Raw genomic sequence first — 21,503 nt, forward strand, 5'->3', positions numbered from 1 at the left:
TATAAAATATTGCTAAAATAGTTGTTAATAAAAAACATTCATAAGGAGCAGGAAAATCATAATGGGGGGGGGGGGGGCGGCTATGGCAGACAGGACAACAAGTATGCGTCAAGTTAGCGGCACAGACGCTAGTTCCCAGCCCTGCACTGCTTTGACGTGCTATGGGAGGGGTTATGGTAGCTATGTAGGTCATTTGGAATGTGCCATCGACTGCCTCATGGGACCTTCCCATTTCTCCTTCTGCCTCCTGGAGAAATGCAACTGAACAAAGAGGGTGTGATCTAATAGTAACACAAACACACTGGTTGTGGAGCCAGAGCAGGATCTGTTTACACAGGCTCTTCTCTGTGACCCTAGGACTTCAGAGATAATGATGTTTCTTTTCTTTTGCTTTGGTGGGATCAATTCTTGCATGAGAATCTCATGCTGTGCTCAGAGGAGGGCAGGGTGAGCTTCTGCTTCTGTCCTCTCAGATGTCGAGGTACACCCACTATATTATGTGGGTATCTGTGGCATTATCTTTGATTCTACCATTAACTATTAGGGTTACACATAAGTTCTACTCACCCAGCTGTCTTTTCCTTACTGTAGTTCTCTTTCAGATCCCAATACTCCTCTAAATAATCTCTTCATCTTAAAAACAACAAAAATTTTCAAGTCTTTTAAGAAGGTGTCTATCATCCTTATATCATCAAAGAATATGATCTATAGACTAATTCTGTTAAAATATGCAGCTACTTTCAAACCAATATGAGATCATATCTATATTTTCCTCAAATTTTGGAGAACTATTTATAGGTGTCTATCAAACTTGTTAATTTTGTTCTTCAAAGATTCTGCATTTGTAGTGATGTTTTTGGTCAGCCTTTCTATCAGCTCCTGAGAGGATAGGCTAAAATTAACTGTGGCTGGACTGAGCTGGAATTGCAGGCCTGTGATTCAGCATTCAGGAGTCACTGAACCTGTTGTATCAGTCCCCCTGCCTCTGTCTCCCCAGTGCAGGGATTACAGATGCTAAACAATTTTCCCAACTAAGGAACACATTTTTACCTGTAATTGCTTTGTGATGAATTACTGTGATATTTTGTATAAATTGTAAATTTAAAAAAATATATGTCCACGTGTGGGTGTGTGCATGTGAGTGCAGGAGTCCGTGGAGGCCAGAGGTGTTGGCTTGGATGCCCTAGATATGGAGTTAATCTGGTTAGAGCTGCCTGAAATAGGTGTTAAGAACAGAATTTGAGCCCTCTACATGAGCAGTAACCGTTCTTCTTAATCTCTCTCAAGCCCTCAATTGTGATGTTTTTCATTTTCCCATATTTTTAAATAGTCCAGGCAATTATGAAAAAGAGCCAGACACTAGCAGTGAAGAGCAATAGATTTTTATTCAGTATGTTGGCAATAGGGGGAGCCACTTGTGTTAAACAAGAGCTCATCTCTGAATACAAAAAAAAAAAAAAAAAAAAAAAAAAAAGCCAACAGTGGACACTGAGGAGGCGCTTCCTGCTAAAGGTATGCCTGTAGTCCCTGAGGTGCACACCACAAAAGCTGTCAAAATGGCAGCAGGCCCCTTCTCATAACCCTTTCAACGGGAGTTGTCCAAAATGGAGATATTCCTATTAAGATGGTGGCACCACAACATCTCCTCAGCCTGCAGCCATCACGGAAGCTGTCCACCGTGGTGGACTCCTTCCCCACCGCAGCAGGAACTAGCCCTCAAGAGCTGTTCAACATGACCACACACATTTCCTGCTTCAGCCTACTGCTGTCATGAGGAGCTGTCCACGGTGGCAACACCTTCTTTCTTGCTCAGCCCACAGCCTAGGTGAAATGCCACTGCAGGAACTGTCCACAATGCCAGCACTTCCTCTCCAGCCCACAGAAATGTACCTCAGTCAAAGCCACCTGAGGCCGGGAGGGATTTCCCATCCTAACCCATGGGGCCGATGAGAAAATGGTGCCCTGAAAAGCCCCACCCCCTAAGAAATCCTATTTAAACACTGCCACATTGTTCAATTCCATTGTCTACTCCCTGGAACAGAACGCAGCCATCCCTGGATTCATCCCTTCGCTCCCTGGTCCATCCAATAAACCTCCTATGATATTCTCCAAGTTGTGGATGCAGCCGAAACTACCTTAGCACCCACAAGTTTCACCCACAGAGGTGGTTGGGTTTCCACAGTGACAATTCACTCAGCCAGTGCATGATTCATACCTCCAGGTCACAGAGCGCTGTGAAGTTATCTACATTACAAGTTTACCTCTCATCTGATCTTATGCAAAGGGATGTCCAGGGTCCTCTTACTTTAGAGAAGGAAAGGGTTCTAGAACCAGTTTTTGTTAGTTTGTTAGTTAGTTTGTTATTTTTTGTTTTTAAGGAAGCAAGCTTTAGGTGGCAAACTTTGCCTGTGCGAAGTTTGGGGAGCAATCCCTGGCCCGCAGCCCTACGGTTGCGCCTGCGCAATTGGAAGCCCTGTCGAGGGCTCATGGCCTTGTGGGAAATGTAGTCCCGCGCGCCTAGAGCAGCTGCCTGTGCAGCCAGCCTCTGCTTTCTTCAGTGACTCGGTGAGTATGTTGCCTCTGGCGGGTGGTCCACGGGCGGGGAAGCAGAGGTGTTCTTACTGAGACCCCGGGACTCTGGTGCCAAGCTCTGCGGCCCGAGGGCGGGGCCGGCTGGGCAGAACGGTGCTCCGCCTTCGGCGAGGAGCGCGGAGTCACAGGTGCGCTGTTCACGGGGTCGCCAGGCCGCAGGACACCCTGACGGAGACCCCCAGCTCGGTCCCTCCGGTACCCTGGGATCATTTGCGCCCGAGTGCTAGCCAGCTCTACCTGGCCGAGCAGCTCTGGCTCGGTACGCGCTGTGAACGCGTGGGAGACCTGCTCTCAGAAGCTTGGCTGGGCACAGGACCACAGTCCCCGGCTCTGGCCATTGTGTGCACCACTGCCACGGATCCGCCCTCTGCCTGGGGGAGCGAAGGAGGGGCCTGCGACTTGGGTCCTGGCTTAAGGAGATCGTGCCCACCCGATTTGCTCTCTTTTAAGTCATTATTGGTCAACTAGAAAATGTACGAGCGAAATCATTCGAAATTTGTCCAAAAGTCCATGTATTGTGTTTTATGTGCCTTTCCTCAATTCACCTTAAAAAATGGAGTTACGAAAAGCGTTTTGTAAGATGCTTGAGGTGCTTCTAAACCACCCCCCAATGGAGATTAGAATAACCTTAAAACACTAATTTTTAAGGGCAGTTAAAGCTGTCATTTGCACGAATGATAGGGAAAGTATGACTGACTGCCAAAGCTCATGTTCCCTTTGGATCTTTGGGAATTTTGGTTTTGTGTTTTGTTTTTATTTTAATATTGTAAATGGTACAGTTATGTCATTCTTCGTATTGCCTCTTTCCACAAAATCTTCAAGTGAAATTTCTAGATCAATGTTATAATTAGACCTTTGGACATCTCCTGTCTTATTCTTTCCAGAAAAGTAGCAGTTTCTAAAGATGGTTGCAGTGTAAGAGTGACTGATGGCTGCACACCAACTGGAAGTGCTAGCAGTCTCTTAAGCTTTGGAGAGGTGCAAGCTAGGTGTGGCAGTGTGTGCCTTTAATCCCACAGGGGTAGGGGGATGAGTTTGAGGCCACCCTGCTCTACACAGAGTCTGGGCCAGCCAAGGCTATTTAGTGCGGCCCTTCCTCAAACAACACCCGCATGCCAAACTCCAGCTCATTTCACTCCTAACTTTTGCATCTGTTGTACAAACAGATGGATATACAGAAAAGTTGCATATTCCGATAGTCACGTAAACCTTCTTCTGTGTTTTCTTTTTACATTTCACATGTGTGTGTATCTATGTCTGCATGTATGCATGGGTACAGGCGCACATATATCCACATGCATGTGGAGACCTGAGGTGACTGTTGAGAGGCATCCCTGATCTTCCTCCACGCCCTCGGGCACTCCATCCTTCTGCTGGCATTCTTGTGCCCATGATTGCACTGCACTGAACCATTCCCCAGAGCCAGCTCCCTCCTCCTCCACGGCCACCGTGTTTACCATAATTAGAGAGGCCTTCTGTCTCATTACATCACAAAGATGCTCATTTATAGTTTCTCCTAGAACTCTCATTCTGTTTATGCATCTTTATTCTTTTCCAAACGACAACCCTTGTTATGTGTTATTGTATATTTAATCCTTTCTTGATAACGCCAACTTTCTCATATCCTCAGTCTACACAGCCCACCCCTCTGCCTTTATTGTAGTAGAGATCACACCCAGGCCTCTACTGAGCTATAATAACTCAGTACCTGAATTCATATATATATACATATACATATATATATACACACACATACACATATACATATATATGTATACACACACACACACACACACACACACACACACACACACGCTTTTTTTCTGAACTACTTGAACTGCCTGCTAGGATTTGAAATTGTCCACTGGTGTTCCTTGTTGGGCTGTAACATCCAGGAGCGGGGAGACTGCCTGTTGTATTTACTGCATTGCCTGGCATGCTGCTGTTCTCACAGCAGGTGTTGACTAGATATTTAATATGCCAGAGGTTCTTCAGTAATACTGTTGGTTTGTATCAGCTTGACACAGATTAGAGTTATCCAAAAGGAGGGAGATTCAACTGAGAAAATGCCTCCATAAGATGCGGTTGTAGTGCATTTCTTAATTAGTGATTGAGAAGGGAGGGCCCAGTACATTGAGTGTGGTGCTATCCCTTGGCTGGTGGTCCTGGGTTCTATAAGAAAGCAGGATGAGCATGCCAGTCAGCAGCACCCCCTCCATGGCCTCTGCATCAGCTCCTGCCTCCCCGTCCCTGCCCTGTGTGAGTTCCTGTCCTGACTTCCTTTGATGATGAACAGTGATATGGAAGTATAAGGATAAGCCCTTTGCTCCCTAAGCCTTGGTCATGAGGCTTCATTTTGGCAATAGAAACCCTAAGACAACTGTGTTCTATTTAATATCATTGAAAATTCTGGTTGGACAAGTTTGCTTTTGTGACTGTTAATTTTGAATTGAAATGATGTTCATATGTTTGTGTTGTAGTGTTACAATTTGATTACATTGTATATGATCAAATGAGAACAATAAGCATAATCCGTAAACTCACATATTTTCCATTTCTTTGTGTTGGGAGCTTTGAAGATGCTTTCTTCCGCTGAGTGTAATCTTAGCACCTGGGAGCCAAAGGCAGGGGTCGAAGGTCACCTTCCATTACACAGCATGTTCATGGCCAGCCTGGGCTGTGGAAGACCCTGTCTCAAAAAATGAAAAGGGAGACTGAAATGGCTGGGGAGGGTAGAAGTGCCTTCTCTGCATGCGCGACAACTTGATTTCAGAGGCAACGGCCATGCAAGAGTCAGAGAGCTTTAGACAACTCCAGTGCTGGAGAGGTGAGGCACAGAGGCAGGAGGATTGCTGTAGTTTGCTGTCCAATAGCCAAACTCCAGATTCAGAGACTACTTCAAGGAGTAAGGCAGGATACCAAATGCCCTCTCTCTCTCTCTCTCTCTCTCTCTCTCTCTCTCTCTCTCTCTCTCTCTCTCTCTTTCACACACACACACATCTTTGTATATGCACACACACGTGAACATACCACAAACATATACAAAATCAAAAAATGAAAATCCCTTGCTGATTTAAAAATAGACTAATGGGAGTTAATTATAGCTGACCTTTTGTGCCATAGAAGGTTAAAAGATATGTCTCTTGCTTAACTTTATTCCTGTGCCTGGTTACTTTATTCCTGTGCCTGCCTACCCTTCTCAGTGTCTGGTATCCACTACATACTTTCTGCTTCATTGAGATCAACATACTCAGCCTCCACATATTAGTGAGAACATCTGGTGTTTGCCATGACTAGGATTCTTTAAAAAGGCTAGAGACATGGCTTAGTGGTTAAGAGCCCTTGCTGCTCTTGTAGAGGAGCCAGCTTTCATTCCCAGCACCCACATAATGACGTAAAACAATCATTTATGCCAATTTCAGGGGATCAAATACCCTCTTCCCACCTCCTCCAATGTCAGACACAAATGTGGTACACATACATATCAGTCAGGACACTTACTGATACACAGAAAATAAAGCAAAAATTTTTTTATACATTTCTAGCTAATAATTTTTTCCATCATTAACTTTAAAATACTCTCATTGAGGTCTATAAACTGATTAGGAATGTATCAAGTGTATAAAGTCATGTCAAGGAATAATAGTTTAGAATCCTGAGCCATCCTACTCAGGAATACAATGCCTCTCCATTCGTTTCTGTTTATACACTAGGTAAGCTTAAATGTCTGTAGGTTAAATATTTAACTGTATTTGTGTGTCAACACTACATGCTTCTTATTTAATATATTTGTAGGAATTTTATTTTTTGTTGCAACAAGAGTCTCTCATGGCTTCCTGTCTGTCCCTCAGCTCTGCCCCTAAAGACTGCACATTCTCCAAGAAGGCCCCACAGGAAGGAAGAAGGCAGTGGCTGTTGGGCCTCTGCCATTGGGAGCTCAGGTGAGATATCATTGTCAGACATCTTTTACTCCTGTAATGGTAATGGACTTCATTACAGAGGACAGAGATGTGTCAGAGTATTGGGTGCCCTTGAGCTCCCTCACCTGAGTTCTCAGTTGCCACTGGAGTTCTTGATGGCACTCAAAGGCTAGAGAGGGAGCCAAGGTCACGGGAGAGGCAGATCGATGCTTCTAGGGCTTATGGACAATCAGGAGTCAGAAAGACCTAGGAAAGGGAAGGTCAGGGCTGTGAGGAGGGAGTGTCCACCCGTCTCACGGTCTGGGAAAGGATGCCACAGACGGTTTGCTGTAATGCAGGAGCACATTTCAATATGGAGCCCATCTTAGCAGTCTTGTGTCCTGTCACTCCTCCATGGTGGTGATAGAAACCACAGCCATTTCCTGAGAGTCTGCGGTGTACATAGCGTGGTTAAGTCTTACAGCATAGCTTCTGTTTAGCTATGGTGAAGACTGCATAGTGGATGGTGTCTCAGCGTCAGGAATGCAGGCGAGAGGATGAGCCCATACAGGAAGGGCCACAGCAACCTCCCACTAGCCCCAGCCCTTAAAGGTCCCACCAGTTCATCTCTCCCCTCCTCCTCTCCCTTCCCCTACCTCTTTCCCTCTCTCTGTATGTGTGTGTGTGTGTGTGTGTGTGTGTTTAGATGTCCATGTCCATGCTTATGTTTGCAAAGGCCAGAAAAGGTCACAGATATCTTCTTCTCTCACTTCATATTTGTATGTTTAGACAAGGTCATCTGAACCAGAAGCTCATCATTCAAGCTCTGTCAGCTGACCAGTAACACGTGAGTCCTTTGATGTGAGGCCTCAGCATCTTTCCTCAGCTTTGCTTGTTTGCTTTGCTCACTCTTAGCTCCCTCCATCTCCCCAGTCTTCCTACAACCTCTGCAACATCGCCACAGGGGGGACCAGGCTTCTAACACTTGAGCCTTTGGGGTCAAACCACCTCAGGACAAACTTCTGTGTACCTTCTTTTCCTATCCTTGGTTCCTGAGAGAGTCAGTGTTATTTGTCACCTTGACAGAATCTGGAGTCACCTGGGAGATGGGCTTTTGGGATGCCATCCTGATTAGGTTGAAGTAAGAAGACCCTCCCATGGTGAGCAGCACCATTCCCTAGCAGGACCCTGGGCTGTGTGTGAAGAAAGGCCATTCATCTCTCTCTGCTTCCCAGATGTGAAGGTCATGTGACCAGCTGCTTCTTACTCTTACTGCCACCTCGTCTTTTGCAGCATGATGGTCTGCACCCCTGAACTGCCAGCCAAAATAAATTCTTTCTCCTTTAAGTTGCGTTTGTCAGAGTATTTTGTTACAGAAAAGGGAAAGGAAACTACCTCAACTCTCAGGCCACTCTGTGTTATTTTCCTCTCTGACTCATAATGTCAGTGGTTTGTTACACATGTTTTGTTTTTGTCAGAGTGTAGCCTATTCCTTCATCCTTCTGGCCCTGCTTGCTCTTTTCTCAAGGAGAGAATTTTGTATTTTCAGGAGTCACTGACTTTCAAAGATGTGTCTGTGGACTTCACTTGGGAGGAGGCAATGCAGCTAGATTCTGCACAGAGGGACCTGTATGGCAGAGTGATGCTGGAGAACTGTAGCACCCTGGTCTCCCTGGAGGAGCACCCCCACCTTCAGCCTTCTGCCATATGGAATTCACAGGTTTGGCTTGAAAACTCCACTCTTGTGCGGGGGGAGAGGGGGGGATGCATACTGACTGAGTTCAGAACCCAAGCCTGCTTTCTTTCTTCCCAAGGAGGGCATCAACGGTCCAAACCAAATGTGATCTCTGAGCTGGAACAAGAACCGACCCTGAGAAAAGGAGAGTTCCCAGGTTGCATCGCTCTGGGTAAGTGTCGGGATGCAAGGGCTGGTGACATGAGTGTTACTAGGAAGTGCGAACAGGATCGTGGGGTCTCCAGAGAGACCAGCTCCCACAGATGTGTATTTTATGAAGACAGTGCCACCGTTCCAATGAGAGTTGTCCTTTGTCTCTCAAGCTTATGTCTTGCAGAAGATGGGTGCATTGTGAGACTTCAGTAACTACACATGAAGTGTTTGTACATTGCCTGGAGCCACTGAGCATCCGGAAATGTTAGCAATGGCTATTTCCTTTCTGTCTTCCTCTGTGTTCCATTAAATCTGTTCCTGACTGAAACACCTCCCTTTATGTCTTGGTTCCTAGGTCTAACCTGTATTTCTAGCTTCCTTCCCTTTGTATATTTGGAGCTTTCTTTTCTTCCTGCTTTGCTAGGGATTTTGAACATGCTGCAGATTTTTAAAAGTGAGAATTGACTGTAGTTTTGTTTGCAATTCCAACAGCTTGACATCTTACATATGCCATTCTCTTCTCTAAAAGTCTTGTCTGTTGTCCACCATCAATTTATTCCCTGCCCTGTAGCTCTTCATGCTTGTGTCTTGGTCAGTCCCCATCACAGCCGAGAGGATATCATTAGCTTTTCTCTCCAGAAAACACATTTTACATCTTGCCTTTCCCACATTTCTAGCCCCATTGTTTTAAAATGTATTTCTTAAAGCTAAAGAGTGAGCAAGGGACCTAGAGATGGCTCTGTTGGGAACACGCTTGCCGTGTAAGCACGAAAGCCTGAGTTCTACTCCCAGTGTCTACGGAGAAGCCATGCCTGTGGAGTGTAGGCCTCGCATACCTGTAACTCAGCAGTGAGGAGGCAGAGACGGGAAGATCCCTGGGGCTCTTTGGCCAGCTACTATAGACAAATTGGTGAGCTCCAGGTTCAGTCAGAGATCCAGTCTCAGACAATAAGGTGAATAGTGATGGAGACACCTGACATCAGCCCTGCCTCAAAAACCAAGGGATGGGGTACTACATTAATGGTGATTGTCTTGCCATTGTCTGTACCTTGTGACTTGTTGGAAAATGTCCTCAGGAGAAGATGCTGGGGTGCTCAGGGGTAGCATGTTAAATCAGTGAGCTAAGAAGTGGTCCAGCCAAGCCAGTGCATGTGTACAGCACACAGAAACAATGAATGAGGCCCAAGTGTCTGCAGCCAGAGGATCTGGGTGAGGGTCAGATGTGTTCACTGCTGTCTCATTTCTGTGGATTCAGACTTACAAAATTATAAATGCACCAAGGAAGCTGAGGAGAGACTGGCTGTTGTCTGGTTGCCACTTATGTGTTGGGCCCTCCCTGGGGATCTCTGCAGACTGAGAGGCATCTGTCTGTGCAGTTTGTCCAGGAAATAGGAAAGCAGATACTCGGAGTGTAGGCACAGCAGTTACCCTGAATGTATTTTCTGAAGGGAAGCTGTTAGAACTTTTAGGCATAGACAAAAGGAAATTATAAGCAAACATGTTCAGTGAATACCTTGGTGGGGGGCATCTATAAATGAGTTAAGGCAAAGCAGGAAAATCCTGGCTACTGGGCTGTGTCGGTACTGGGCTGTGTAGGTATTGGGCTGCGTTGGCACTGGACTGTGTCAGTCCTGGGCTATGTCGGTACTGGGCTGTGTTGGTACTGGACTGTGTCAGTCCTGGGCTGTGTTGGTACTGGGCTGTGTTGGTACTGGGCTGTGTTAGTACTGGGCTGTATTGGTATGGAGCTGTGTCGGTACTGGGCTGTGTTGGCACTGGACTATGTTGATCCTGGGCTATGTTCTCTGTGAGGTTGCTGGTCAATGGAGAGGTCAAGTCTCAGATACATTCCCAAAGTTTAGCTAACGGCAGTTCGGACGTGAGGTCAGACACAAGTCAGGACTAATGGCTGATCTTGTAAAGATTCTCTTCCAGGCATCCAACAAGCCTATCTTTTTATATCTCCATGCAGAAGTTGCCCATCTGGTATTTGCATGAAGAAATTCACAAAAAAATTATTTAAGAAGATTTAATTTTACAACACAAATAAAATGTTCTGACCACCACTGCTGGCTTTTAGTGCGTGTCCTAGAGAACAGGACTCTAAAAGATGGCTCACTGGGTTGAAGGGTACGTGCATGTAGAGGTCTCACTGCCTGTTGTACAACTTCTAGTCACGTTTTATGCTTGTAATGCTGTTTTTCTGGTATGATACGATCCCTCGAGTGAGCTTAGTAGCTTTCATTATAGATTTCTGTGGTGTTGATTACTATTGCTACTTATGTTTATTGTTTGTAAATACTTTATTCATACCACAAATAATTAAATATTAGGCCCTCTTTCTGGCACTGAGATTATAACAAGAAAGCAACGCAGGCAGAATTTTCTTGAGCTCATCATCTAGTTAGGGAGATGATCCATTAATAGAGAAGGGAGCGAGGCGGTACGGCAGTAGGGAGGTGAAGGAAGCAGTAGGGGAGGGGGTAGCACAGTCAGGGAGTGTGTGGAAAGAGAAAACAGCCTGGGGCGAGGTCAGAGCTGCTTTAAACAGACTTCGAACCGATGGGCAAATAAAGCCATAGGTCTGTAACCAGGGTGTTTTCTACTAGCACCCTAGTGCCCAAGAAATGGCTCAGACTTAATTATTTACCCATAAATGCCTAGGCCATAAGCCTGGGCCCATTCCCTGACTAGCTCATAACTTTCTTTCATAATCCGTCTATTGTATTGTATTCTATGTGTGCAATATGGCTGGTTACCCGTCCTAAGTTTTATATGTCCATCTCTTCAGAGTGATGAATGTCCCGTGCCTGACTGACCCCCCAGAGTTCCTATCTTTTTACCAGAACTCCCACCTCTTATTCTTGCCTTTTGGTAATAGGCCATCAGCTTTTTATTGACAGTTAATGTTTCCAAACTGCATACAAGATTCTCTATCTAGGTCTAGGATAGTATTCTGGGCATAAGTAACAGCAAGGGCCAATGTTCTAATGTGTGTATGTGTGTGGGGGCTGATCTTCTAAAGGGGAGAGAGCCCTGAGGGAAGAGACCCCAAAATATAGTTCTTTCATCCCTGAGGGAAACAAAAATCACGTTTTCTGCTTTGAGATTTTCTACTTCTGCATTGCTTCTCTCTCTCTCTCTCTCTCTCTCTCTCTCTCTCTCTCTCTCTCTCTCTCATTGACTTGTGTTGATGTGTACACATGTTTGGTATATGCATTTGTGTGGTGTGGTGTGTGTGTGTGTGTGTGTGTGTGTGTGTGCTGTGTGTGGTGTGTGCCTGTGTATGTGTTTGTGTGTTGAGTATGTGCACATGTGTGTGCTGGTATGCTCACATGAGGCCAGAAGACATCCAGGGTCCTGCTCTATCAGTCTGCCTTATTCCCTTTAGATAGGGTCTCTGAACCTGGAGCGAGGCTAGCAGCGAGCCAGCCACAGCAGTTCTCTGAGTGACTCCCAGAAAACTGGGATTATAGGCACAAATGTCGATTTCTGTGTGGGCTGGGATTGGAACTCAGTCCTCAGACTTGTCGAGCCATCTCCAGGGCTCCTGTTCCCATTTGTTAGCAGTACCTGGACTTCTCTTGCTTATGAATATGTTAGCGATTCAGTAGTTTGGGAGTTTGTTGGTATACACGTGTAGTTATGTATTTCTACAGCCCCCAGATTCAGTGCATATGATCAGGGTTCTTTTTTGGTCATTCCACTGTCATGTGCTCAGATTTCTTGAGGCACTGGATGGAAGTGTTTGTTGGTGGTGCTAGAGATCAATGCTCACCTCTTACAAGCTAAGCACAGGCTTTCCCACGCCACTGCATCCCCAGCCCCATGCTTTCTTTTTCTTTTTTTCGAGACAGGGTTTCTCTGTGTCCTGACTGTCCTAGAACTCACTCTGTAGACCAGGCTGGCCTCGAACTCAGAAATCTGCCTGCCTCTTCCTCCCAAGTGCTGGGATTAAAGTGTGCCACCATTGCCCGGCAAGTCCCGTGCTTTTGATGACTATTTCCTACCCCACTCCTGTGCCTTCAGGAAGGATCCAAAAGTTCTTCAGCTGTTTATAATTTGGAGTGCACACTGTATTTACCTGTCTTCCTGGGCATTTGTCTGTCTGCAGGCATGTAGTTTCAATATATGCCTACTCCCTGCCTGCCAGAGTAAGTGTTTCATAATATTCGTTGAGTGAATATTGGATGACATTAAGTAGAACGTTTAGAAGTCAGGTGCTAGTAGGTTTGAGAACTGTAACCATATCTGTGGAATTGATACCAGTGCAAACTGGAAAATTATCGGGATAGAGCCAAAGGCCAAAATGCTCCCACACAGATTACAGAAGCATGCCCAGGGATGAAGGAGGAGCTGGGTCATGAAAAAAAGAAAATCAGAAAGAATACAGCAGTGTCAAGTAAGAAAAGATAAAATGGTGTGCACTGAGAAATTGGAAAGTCATGTATGACCCAGGGAAGAGCATGTTCAGTGCTAAGGGCTGTGCTGGGTTGGGCTGTGGGGGGAGCACAGAAGCAAATACAGCCTGGCTTCACAAAGGCCAGACTGAAGGGAAGGAGGAGAAGAGGACCTCTGCTGTGCTTCTCGGGGAATGGATCTGAATTGTCCTCTAGAGAAGGAGACGCTGAGGCGCTGGGGAGGAAAGCAGCGGGAAGGCCAGGGAAGACAGTGAGTGCAGTGCAGAGCAGATCATAGCCAGGTTACCCGGTCAGTATGTCATGTTGGTGGGGAAGCGTCTGGCTGCAGAGGGTGGCTTGGTTTCTGTGCATGCGCAGTGATGGCTGAGCTCCCTTCTCAAGTCCCTCGACTCTTCCCTCACCTTTGCAGGCCTGGCACATTTTCTTTGATCATCCTGTGATCCTGGGAGGATCTCCTAGGCTGGTTTTCAAACATTTGTAGGTATTCTTTTGTTTTTCTTTGTCTTAAGAGTTAAGCCTTCAGAACTCACATTTAAATTAGGCATCTACACTTACTAACGAATATATTGAATTTTACTAAGTTTTTTATGGTGTTTTCAGTTTTAAAAAAGTGTTAGCAGTTTTACAGAATAACAAATGCTTTATTCTTTTCTCACTTGGTTTCTGAAGTATATATAAACAGAAGGATTTATAAAGCATGTGCTATTTGACACAAAACATATTCTGTGACACCCTTAATAATTTAACGCCTAACTCTCTTTTCTCATATAAATACTCTAAGATAACTACCATTTAACAGATGAGGAGACTGGTGCACACAAAGGTTAAGAAGCCTTCATAAAGTCGCACAGCTAATAGGGGTTGAAATCAAATTTGAGCAGGATAGATAATCTGGCCCCAGAGTTATTACCTAACCACTATGACCTCATGCTTTTCTTTGTAGTTGGTGATGGTGAAAATTAGTGAAGAATAAAGAGATCAGATGCCCAGGGTCCAGAACCTAGACCAAGAGCAAGCAACCCATGTGTGCTCTACCTCTACCCAACACTGGCCACTGTTCTGATTTGTGATAATTTCTGTATTAGTCATGGTTCTCTAGAGAAATGCAAGGGGTTTGATTAGGGTGGTATACAGGCTGTGGTCAAACTACCTAGTCCAACAATGGCTGTCTCTTGAAGGAAAGCCCAAAACTCCATGCGTCTGGGTATCAGCTGCTCTTCAATCTATATTGGATTCCCAAAGAAGTAGGTTCTGATACCAGCAAAGGTCTGCCCTGGCAGCAGGACAGATGAGCTATTAGTGAGAATGAGGGCAAGCAGGCAAAAGCAAAAGCTTCCTTCTTCCATGTCCTTTTATGTGAGCTGACACCAAATGTGACCCATATTTAGAGGGAGGGGGTTCCTACTTCAGATAACCCAAATTTGTCTTCCCACTTCAAATGATCCAGTCAAGTAAATCCCTGCACAGACATGCCCAACTGTTGGGGTTTAGTTATTTCAGATGTAGTAAAGTTGACAACTGGTATTAGCCATCACATCTATTCCTTGTCAACTTGACACACAATGACATTGTGGCCATTTACCAATTAAAAATGATAACAAGGTCATAACTCCACTTAACAAGATGTGACCATCCCAAGTATAACCATAAATGTATTATAGGTGGCAGTGTCCCCTGAGGAATGGTTAGTCTTTTAGTGTCTCATAACTTACATATGATGACCATTAATATTATCTCAATTGATGTTATATTACATGATAAGGAAATAAACACAAATATCAGTTAACATATATGTATATATGCACAAACTCATCCTTAACAAAATAGGAAAGAAACACTCATATCGATTGCAATTTGTTTTCCGTCATGTGGCCTAACTACCCATTCTGTATGTTTTCCACCCTCAGTAAGCACCTCAGCAGGTTTTGGTTTTTTTCCTGGAGAGTGACCCATACCTTCATTCCTGAGGGTCTGGACCCTTTATCATCCTGCCTGGATCAGGTTATTTTAGTTTCTTACTGACTTTAACAATCCATGATAACACCAAGAAACACCCTAAAGAATCTCCTGCACTCCAGACTTAATCTTTCTTGCCTGCATTGTAGAGAAGCAGTTGAGTTTCTGCCTGGTAATCTGGATCAGTCACCCCACCTCACACTGTTTTTCCCTTCTTAGCCTATTGGCTTAGGAGGATCAGAAACCCAAAGTGGCCAGGGACTGAGTCTGAACTTCCAGTTCAGTGGAGTTTGGTCTTGTCCTGGCAGGAGCCCAGCCCCATCTGGAACCAAAACGTCTAGTCCAGCAGAACTTAAGGTCATAGGAACAAGACACAATTTTTTTCAAACAGATCACTAGGGTAGATAACAAGTGGAACTATTCCCATTTCTACCCCCCTTGATTCCTGGACTGGTGAATTCTGGCTGTGGAAGTACTATTTATTGGGTAAAGATTAAAAGCATATACCTTCTTCTTCCAGCCGTCCAGGCTGCTGCTACCTAATTGGCACTGTAACTGTGTCTTCAAAGGGCAATCCCATCATTCTCTCAGGCAAGCTGCTTAAGGATCATGGATTCCATGGGCATAGGCCCACCGTCACACTTCTCTTCTTGTGAGTTCCTCGGTTAGAACCCGTGCTGTATTGAATAACATGACAGTGAAGAATGCTTTCTATCAGTCTACAAATGCCACTGCAGGCAGCATTCCATGCAGGAAACACAAACCCATAATCAGAAAAAGAACCTATCCCCGTAAGGACACCATGTTGCCCTTTCCATGAGGAATGTGGCCCCAATGCACACAAGTCAAGATGACAATCATGATCAGCTGTCATAATGCCCTCTTCTGGGTCTTCTTTACAGTGGCACCATTTATCTGTACTAAAAGATTTTCCCCTGCACTTTTTGTTGGATTCTGGGTAGCAATTCACATATTCTCAAAGAACTTAAATTGGAAAACTGGATGCCGCCAGAGGGAGCTGGAGCAAGAGACAACTGCCAGCCCACACTGCTGGTCCACTAGATAGATGTCCTCTGCAGAGGTCTTCAGGGCATGGATTTGGTGGTAATTCCTGCTGAACTTCTGATTTTTCTATTTCTTAAAGCATGTCAGCAAAGAAGGGGAAAGCCTGTTATGTATAGTTCTTGATTCTCAGCCTTTGGTTTGCTGTTCCCCATGGTAATCTCTGCTACTTTAACTTGGATGGACAGACCTAAAGCAGGTGTTCAAGTTCCAGTTTCCTGTCCTCATTCCTCACTGCCTCCTGGACATTTTATCTGTGATACAAAATGGGGATTTATGAATCTGAGCAACTTCAGGGTCCTTTCTTCTGCTCAGTTACCTCGAGCAGTTCAACAGATTCTCTTCACCTTTCTCTGCTCAGCACAAATTCTCAACTTCATAGGAAGAAATTTTAGGAAAGAGTAGGAATGTTTAGGCCTATTACATTTATGAGTAGAACTGTCTGCATAAAAGTTAAGAAGAGAAGCCTTTAAGACAGCGTCATCCTCCATTAAAAGTTGTGAGCTTCAAATGTATCTTGTTTTTTGTGTTGTAGATGAGGATATTCCCTAAGGACAGTTTACAAATACTGTCTTACTCATTATCGATTATTTTATCCCCTTTTAGATCTGTATAAGTCCATATGCAAATAAACAAGTAAATCATTAAGGTAGTGTTAAAATTCACAGTTTAAACTTGTATGTGTGACTCAAGGGACAACAGTTTTTTCGTACTTTGATATTTCATTAGATTGATTTAGTGTAGAGTTGTAAGAAACTCCTAGTAGGAATGCCAGATGGATGGGTATCTTGTGGGTTTTTTTTTCCGGTTGCTCTAACAAACATAGGGCAGAAAGAAGGCATTTCAGCTTACAGGTCCAGGTTACAGTCTGTCATGGCAGAGAAAACACAGTAGAAGACAGAGACCACTGGTGCCACGAATCCAGCACAGTGTAATGGATGTATACCTGCTAGCCCTCAGCTTGCGATTCACCTTATGAAGGATTCTCTGCTTTCTCATCCACAGCCTATACTGGTCTTCCCACATCAATTACCGTGATCAAGATAATCCCCAATGGGCATGTCCTTGGGCCAGCCCAACCTAACAACCCCTCATTGAGGCTTCCTTCCCAGATAAATCCATATTCTCTTAAGTTAACAATGTCATTGCTCACAATTCCACCCCTTGTCAATATGATACCAAAACAAATCAATTTTGAGCCATAACCTACCACTTGTCTCCTTAGGCCCATTACCATGTTATAAATTTATTTAATCTATCTCTTTTCTAAAATACAACTAGATACCCCTCTGTGCTCAATTTGCCCTATCACTGTCCACATTAATTAATCCACTGTCTTGAAATACAACTTTATTCATGTTCTCAGGACATGGGCACAATAAAGACAGATATTTCAACAAAATGTAACACTAATGCCCCCTAGCCCTGATAGAATCCTTGTTTCCCTGTGAAACCTTATGATCCATGTTTAACTCACTCTTGTAAGCTCTTGAGTTAAGGTCTGATTCCTGCATTCAGTGTACAAGACAAAACAGATCAATTTTTAGCCATAACCTACCACTTGTCTCCAAATTCTAGCCACAAATGTGTCCAAAGGCATAAAAATGATACAGTCAAGAATACACACCAAAAGCCCCACTTCTAGTACCAGTTTCTGTCTTAGTTACTTATCTGGTGCTATGATAAAATACTCTGACAAGAGCAACTTAAGAGAGAAAGTGTTTATTTCACTCACAGTTCACAGCAAAGTCCGTTCTTGGCACAGTGGCAGAGGGAGCTGGTCATATTACATCTATAGTCAGAAGAAGAGAACAATGAATGCATGTTTGTTAGTGGTCAGCTTCCTATCTATCCCCCTCTTATCCAGGATCCCCTGCCCAAGAGAAGGCCCAGATGACCATTCTCACATCAATTAATAGAATCAAAAGAATTCTCCACAGGTCAACTCGATTTACATAATCCCACATTGAGATGGCCTTGCCAGGTGATTCTAAATTCTGCCAAGGGGATTAAGTAATCAAAAAAATAGCACATCATTGTCACACGCTTTGCCTATCCAGTCTCTTCTGTGTATTGTCCTCTAGGTCTACATTAACTATTGACCCATCCCTCCTGGATGAGCTATCCCCTTCTCTTCACCTCTCCAGGGGATCTGCTACTGTCTTAGTTCTTCCGCTTTCATGGACTGGTACATTGTTCTTCTCCTTTAGATTTCTCTAGGAATTGGAGAACTTTGTTCAAAATCTCTTCAGTGCACGTAACAGTTATTCTGCCTTTATTCTCTTAGGCCCTCTGCCACACGTAGTTTCTGGTCACTTAGCATGGGCATCAATATGCATCTGAATTTACTTTTTTTTTCAGGCCAGGAGACAAGACTTGAAACCAGAGAGTCAACTCCAAAGTGCAACATTACTGAAATTGTGCCCTATGGGGTCATAATGGACACGGACGATCTCTGGCATTCAGCTTTGGGGGCAGTCTGGGATCCTACTTGTTGGCTAGAGGGGCAACAGGAAAGATTTCTGAGCCAAGTGACAGTGGCTCAAAAGGAAATCTGTAATGAGAAGAGTGTGTATGGAGGTAAAGAGACTGAAAACTGTTCCATTGCAGGGTCAATGCTTAATACCCTACAAAACATCCCTGTGACAATAAGCCCTCATAATTGGAATTCATATGGAAAAGATTCTAAACAAAATTCTGAGTTAATGAAAACTTCAAGGATGTTTGTACGAAAGAAAATATATGGATGTGGTGAGTGTGGGAAAACCTTCAGCCAGAGTTCATCCCTGCTTAAGCACCAGAGGATTCACACTGGGGAGAAACCTTATTCATGCAGTGTATGCAACAAGCATTTCATCGAACGCTCCTCCCTCACTGTGCATCAAAGAACTCATACAGGAGAAAAACCCTACAAATGTAATGACTGCGGGAAGGCCTTCAGTCAGAGTATGAACCTTACTGTTCATAAAAGAACTCATACTGGAGAAAAACCTTATCAGTGCAAAGAGTGTGGAAAAGCATTTCGTAAGAATTCATCCCTTGTTCAACATGCAAGGATTCATACTGGAGAGAAGCCCTACAAATGCAATGATTGTGGGAAGGCTTTTACACAAAGCATGAATCTCACAGTGCACCAGAGAACTCACACGGGAGAAAAACCCTACGAATGTAATGAATGCGGGAAGGCCTTCAGTCAAAGCATGCATCTTATTGTTCATCAGAGAAGTCACACTGGGGAAAAACCCTATGAATGCAATGAATGTGGGAAAGCCTTTAGTAAAAGTTCAACTCTCACACTACATCAGCGAAATCACACTGGAGAAAAACCCTACAAATGTAACAAATGTGGTAAATCTTTTAGTCAAAGTACATACCTTATAGAACATCAGAGACTTCACTCTGGAGTGAAGCCTTTTGAATGTAACCAGTGTGGAAAAGCTTTCAGTAAGAATTCTTCCCTTACTCAGCATCGCAGAATTCACACTGGTGAGAAACCTTATGAGTGTGGGATCTGTGGAAAGCATTTCACTGGAAGATCATCCCTAACGGTACACCAGGTTATACACACTGGAGAAAAGCCCTACGAGTGCACTGAATGTGGAAAGGCCTTCAGCCAAAGTGCATATCTTATTGAACATCAAAGAATCCATACTGGTGAAAAACCCTATGAATGTGATCAGTGCGGGAAAGCTTTCATTAAGAATTCATCCCTTATAGTCCACCAGAGGATACATACAGGAGAGAAACCCTATAAGTGTAATGAATGTGGAAAATCCTTCAGTAGGAGTACAAACCTCACAAGACATCAGAGGACTCATACATGAGAAAAGTTTACACCAACCCCTTCATTTTTTATTAATCTTTTGATGCTAATCAGATGTCATATTGACGTAAATACTTAGTAATCATAACTAATGTGGTAACCTTTTAGTTGAAGTACAAATATAGTGTACCAGATAAAACCATAGAAGAGTTAAACATATGAAAGTGGAGAACACTTGATTCAGGTTTGAATACACTTCAGATTTGAGAAGCTAAGACATGAATGAGGAGGCTTTATTCTATCACACTGGGAACTCTGAATTGGGCATCCCAGAGTTCACACTGAATGGATAATGTGATAGTGATAAACTGGGCAGCCAAAAAATCTGGTTCAACCTAGTTCTAACATCCCATTAGAACGAGTCATAGTCTCTTTATCCAGTAATGAGAGATTTGGGATATAAAGGTCTGTAGGATCTGTATTAGCCCAAATGCCCAACACAAAGATGCAGGGAATGTTTTGGTAATTGCTGTTGTATTTCCTATGAAGATGATTTTATTTCATAGTATTGGTTTTTTTTAGGGGGGGGGTTAGGTTAAAATATTCTACCTCTGACTCTTACTGTCCTTCAAATTCCTGAATTACTATCTCTCCTAAAATGTAAGCTAATTCCTACTGGATGGCAGATTAATTGTGCATATTTTAATGCCTTAGCATGCTATTATGAATTCTCAGCTAATAGTCATTAAACTGTTGTTAAATAAATTTACTATATTTAGATGACAATGTGACTTAAATATAATCTTTAATTACCTAGGAATCAAATACATATCTTTGTGTCTTAGTGTACAGTCAAGGAAATTAATATACAGATGAATGAAACACTAATTGTACTGGACAGTTTTGTGTCAACTTGACACAAACTGAAGTCATCTAAGAGGGAATCTCAATTAAGAAAATGCCTCTGTAAGAGTGTGCTGTAGGCTTGCCTGTAGGAGGCATTCTCTTAATTAGTGATTGATGGGAGATGACCCAGCCATTGTGGATGGTGCCATTCCTGGGCTCATGGTCCTGAGTTCTACACAAAACCAGGCTGAGGAAGCAGAACTCCTCCATGGCCTCTGCATCCAGCTCCTGCATTGTTTAGTTTCTGTTCTGACTTGTTTGGTGATGAACAGTGATATGGACATGTAAGCCAAATAAACATTTTCCTCCACAAGTTGCTTTGGTCATGGCTTTTCATCATGGCAATAGAAACCCTAACACAGAAATATATATAAGAATTCACAAATTAATAAAACATTTGCAATTCAAAACCTACTCAGAACCACCACAAGAATAGTTTATATATCATGATATTATTTGATTTATTAAACACATATTTACTGAATCATAAATATGAGCCAGATATTGTGAGGAAATCCCTGCAGGCATTCTGGATGCAAGGAACTCTTTTGCCCAAAAAGAGACAAGACATTATTCATAAAGAGGAGGTGTATGGCCTAGAACAATGCTCAAGTTTGGGGGAAGGAGAAGTCTAGGATAAAGAGACAATATTAAGGGATATGGGTGGGAGCTTGGCTCAACAGGTAGCAAAAGATTACCAGGTTGTAAACTACATTTCAGCATTTCAGGAAAAGAGCCAAATATCTTCTCCCTATGGAGAGAGAAGTTTGGCTTCACCAGTCTTATCCCGGGGCTTAGCAGTGTGCTTATTTTTTGCCCTCTATGAGCTATAATCAGAAAATTAATATTAAGTTTATACATTTTTTCAATGTTTCAGCAGCTATGAATGTGGTAGTGTGATGAGAGAAGAAATTATACCAAAATGATAATGATATGGAGCCCAGAAAGATTGTCAATTGGTTAAATATAAATATTCTATTTGAACAAGAGGACTCTAGAGTGACTTGAGTTTCCTA

General features: G+C 43.6%; 1 protein-coding gene across 3 annotated transcripts; it reads left to right on the plus strand.

Moving 5' to 3' along the window:
- Positions 1–2,512: 2,512 nt before the first annotated feature.
- Positions 2,513–20,787, plus strand: Zfp2 (ZFP2 zinc finger protein). Of its 3 annotated transcripts, XM_052197464.1 has the most exons (6): positions 2,524–2,565; positions 6,444–6,533; positions 7,281–7,338; positions 8,041–8,211; positions 8,306–8,398; positions 18,180–20,787. In XM_052197464.1, the coding sequence occupies exons 4-6, from the start codon at positions 8,199–8,201 to the stop codon at positions 19,640–19,642; spliced, it is 1,569 nt and encodes a 522-aa protein (XP_052053424.1). In that variant the 5' UTR covers positions 2,524–2,565; positions 6,444–6,533; positions 7,281–7,338; positions 8,041–8,198; the 3' UTR covers positions 19,643–20,787. The 3 variants fall into 3 exon arrangements, with proteins under 3 accessions (XP_052053427.1, XP_052053424.1, XP_052053426.1); XM_052197466.1 differs by lacking the exon at positions 2,524–2,565 and having other exon boundaries at positions 6,417–6,533; XM_052197467.1 differs by lacking the exons at positions 6,444–6,533; positions 7,281–7,338 and having other exon boundaries at positions 2,513–2,565.
- The last annotated feature ends 716 nt before the right edge of the window (positions 20,788–21,503 follow it).

Source organism: Apodemus sylvaticus, chromosome 10 (assembly GCF_947179515.1).
Source record: "Apodemus sylvaticus chromosome 10, mApoSyl1.1, whole genome shotgun sequence".
Classification (NCBI taxonomy): Eukaryota; Metazoa; Chordata; class Mammalia; order Rodentia; family Muridae; genus Apodemus; species Apodemus sylvaticus.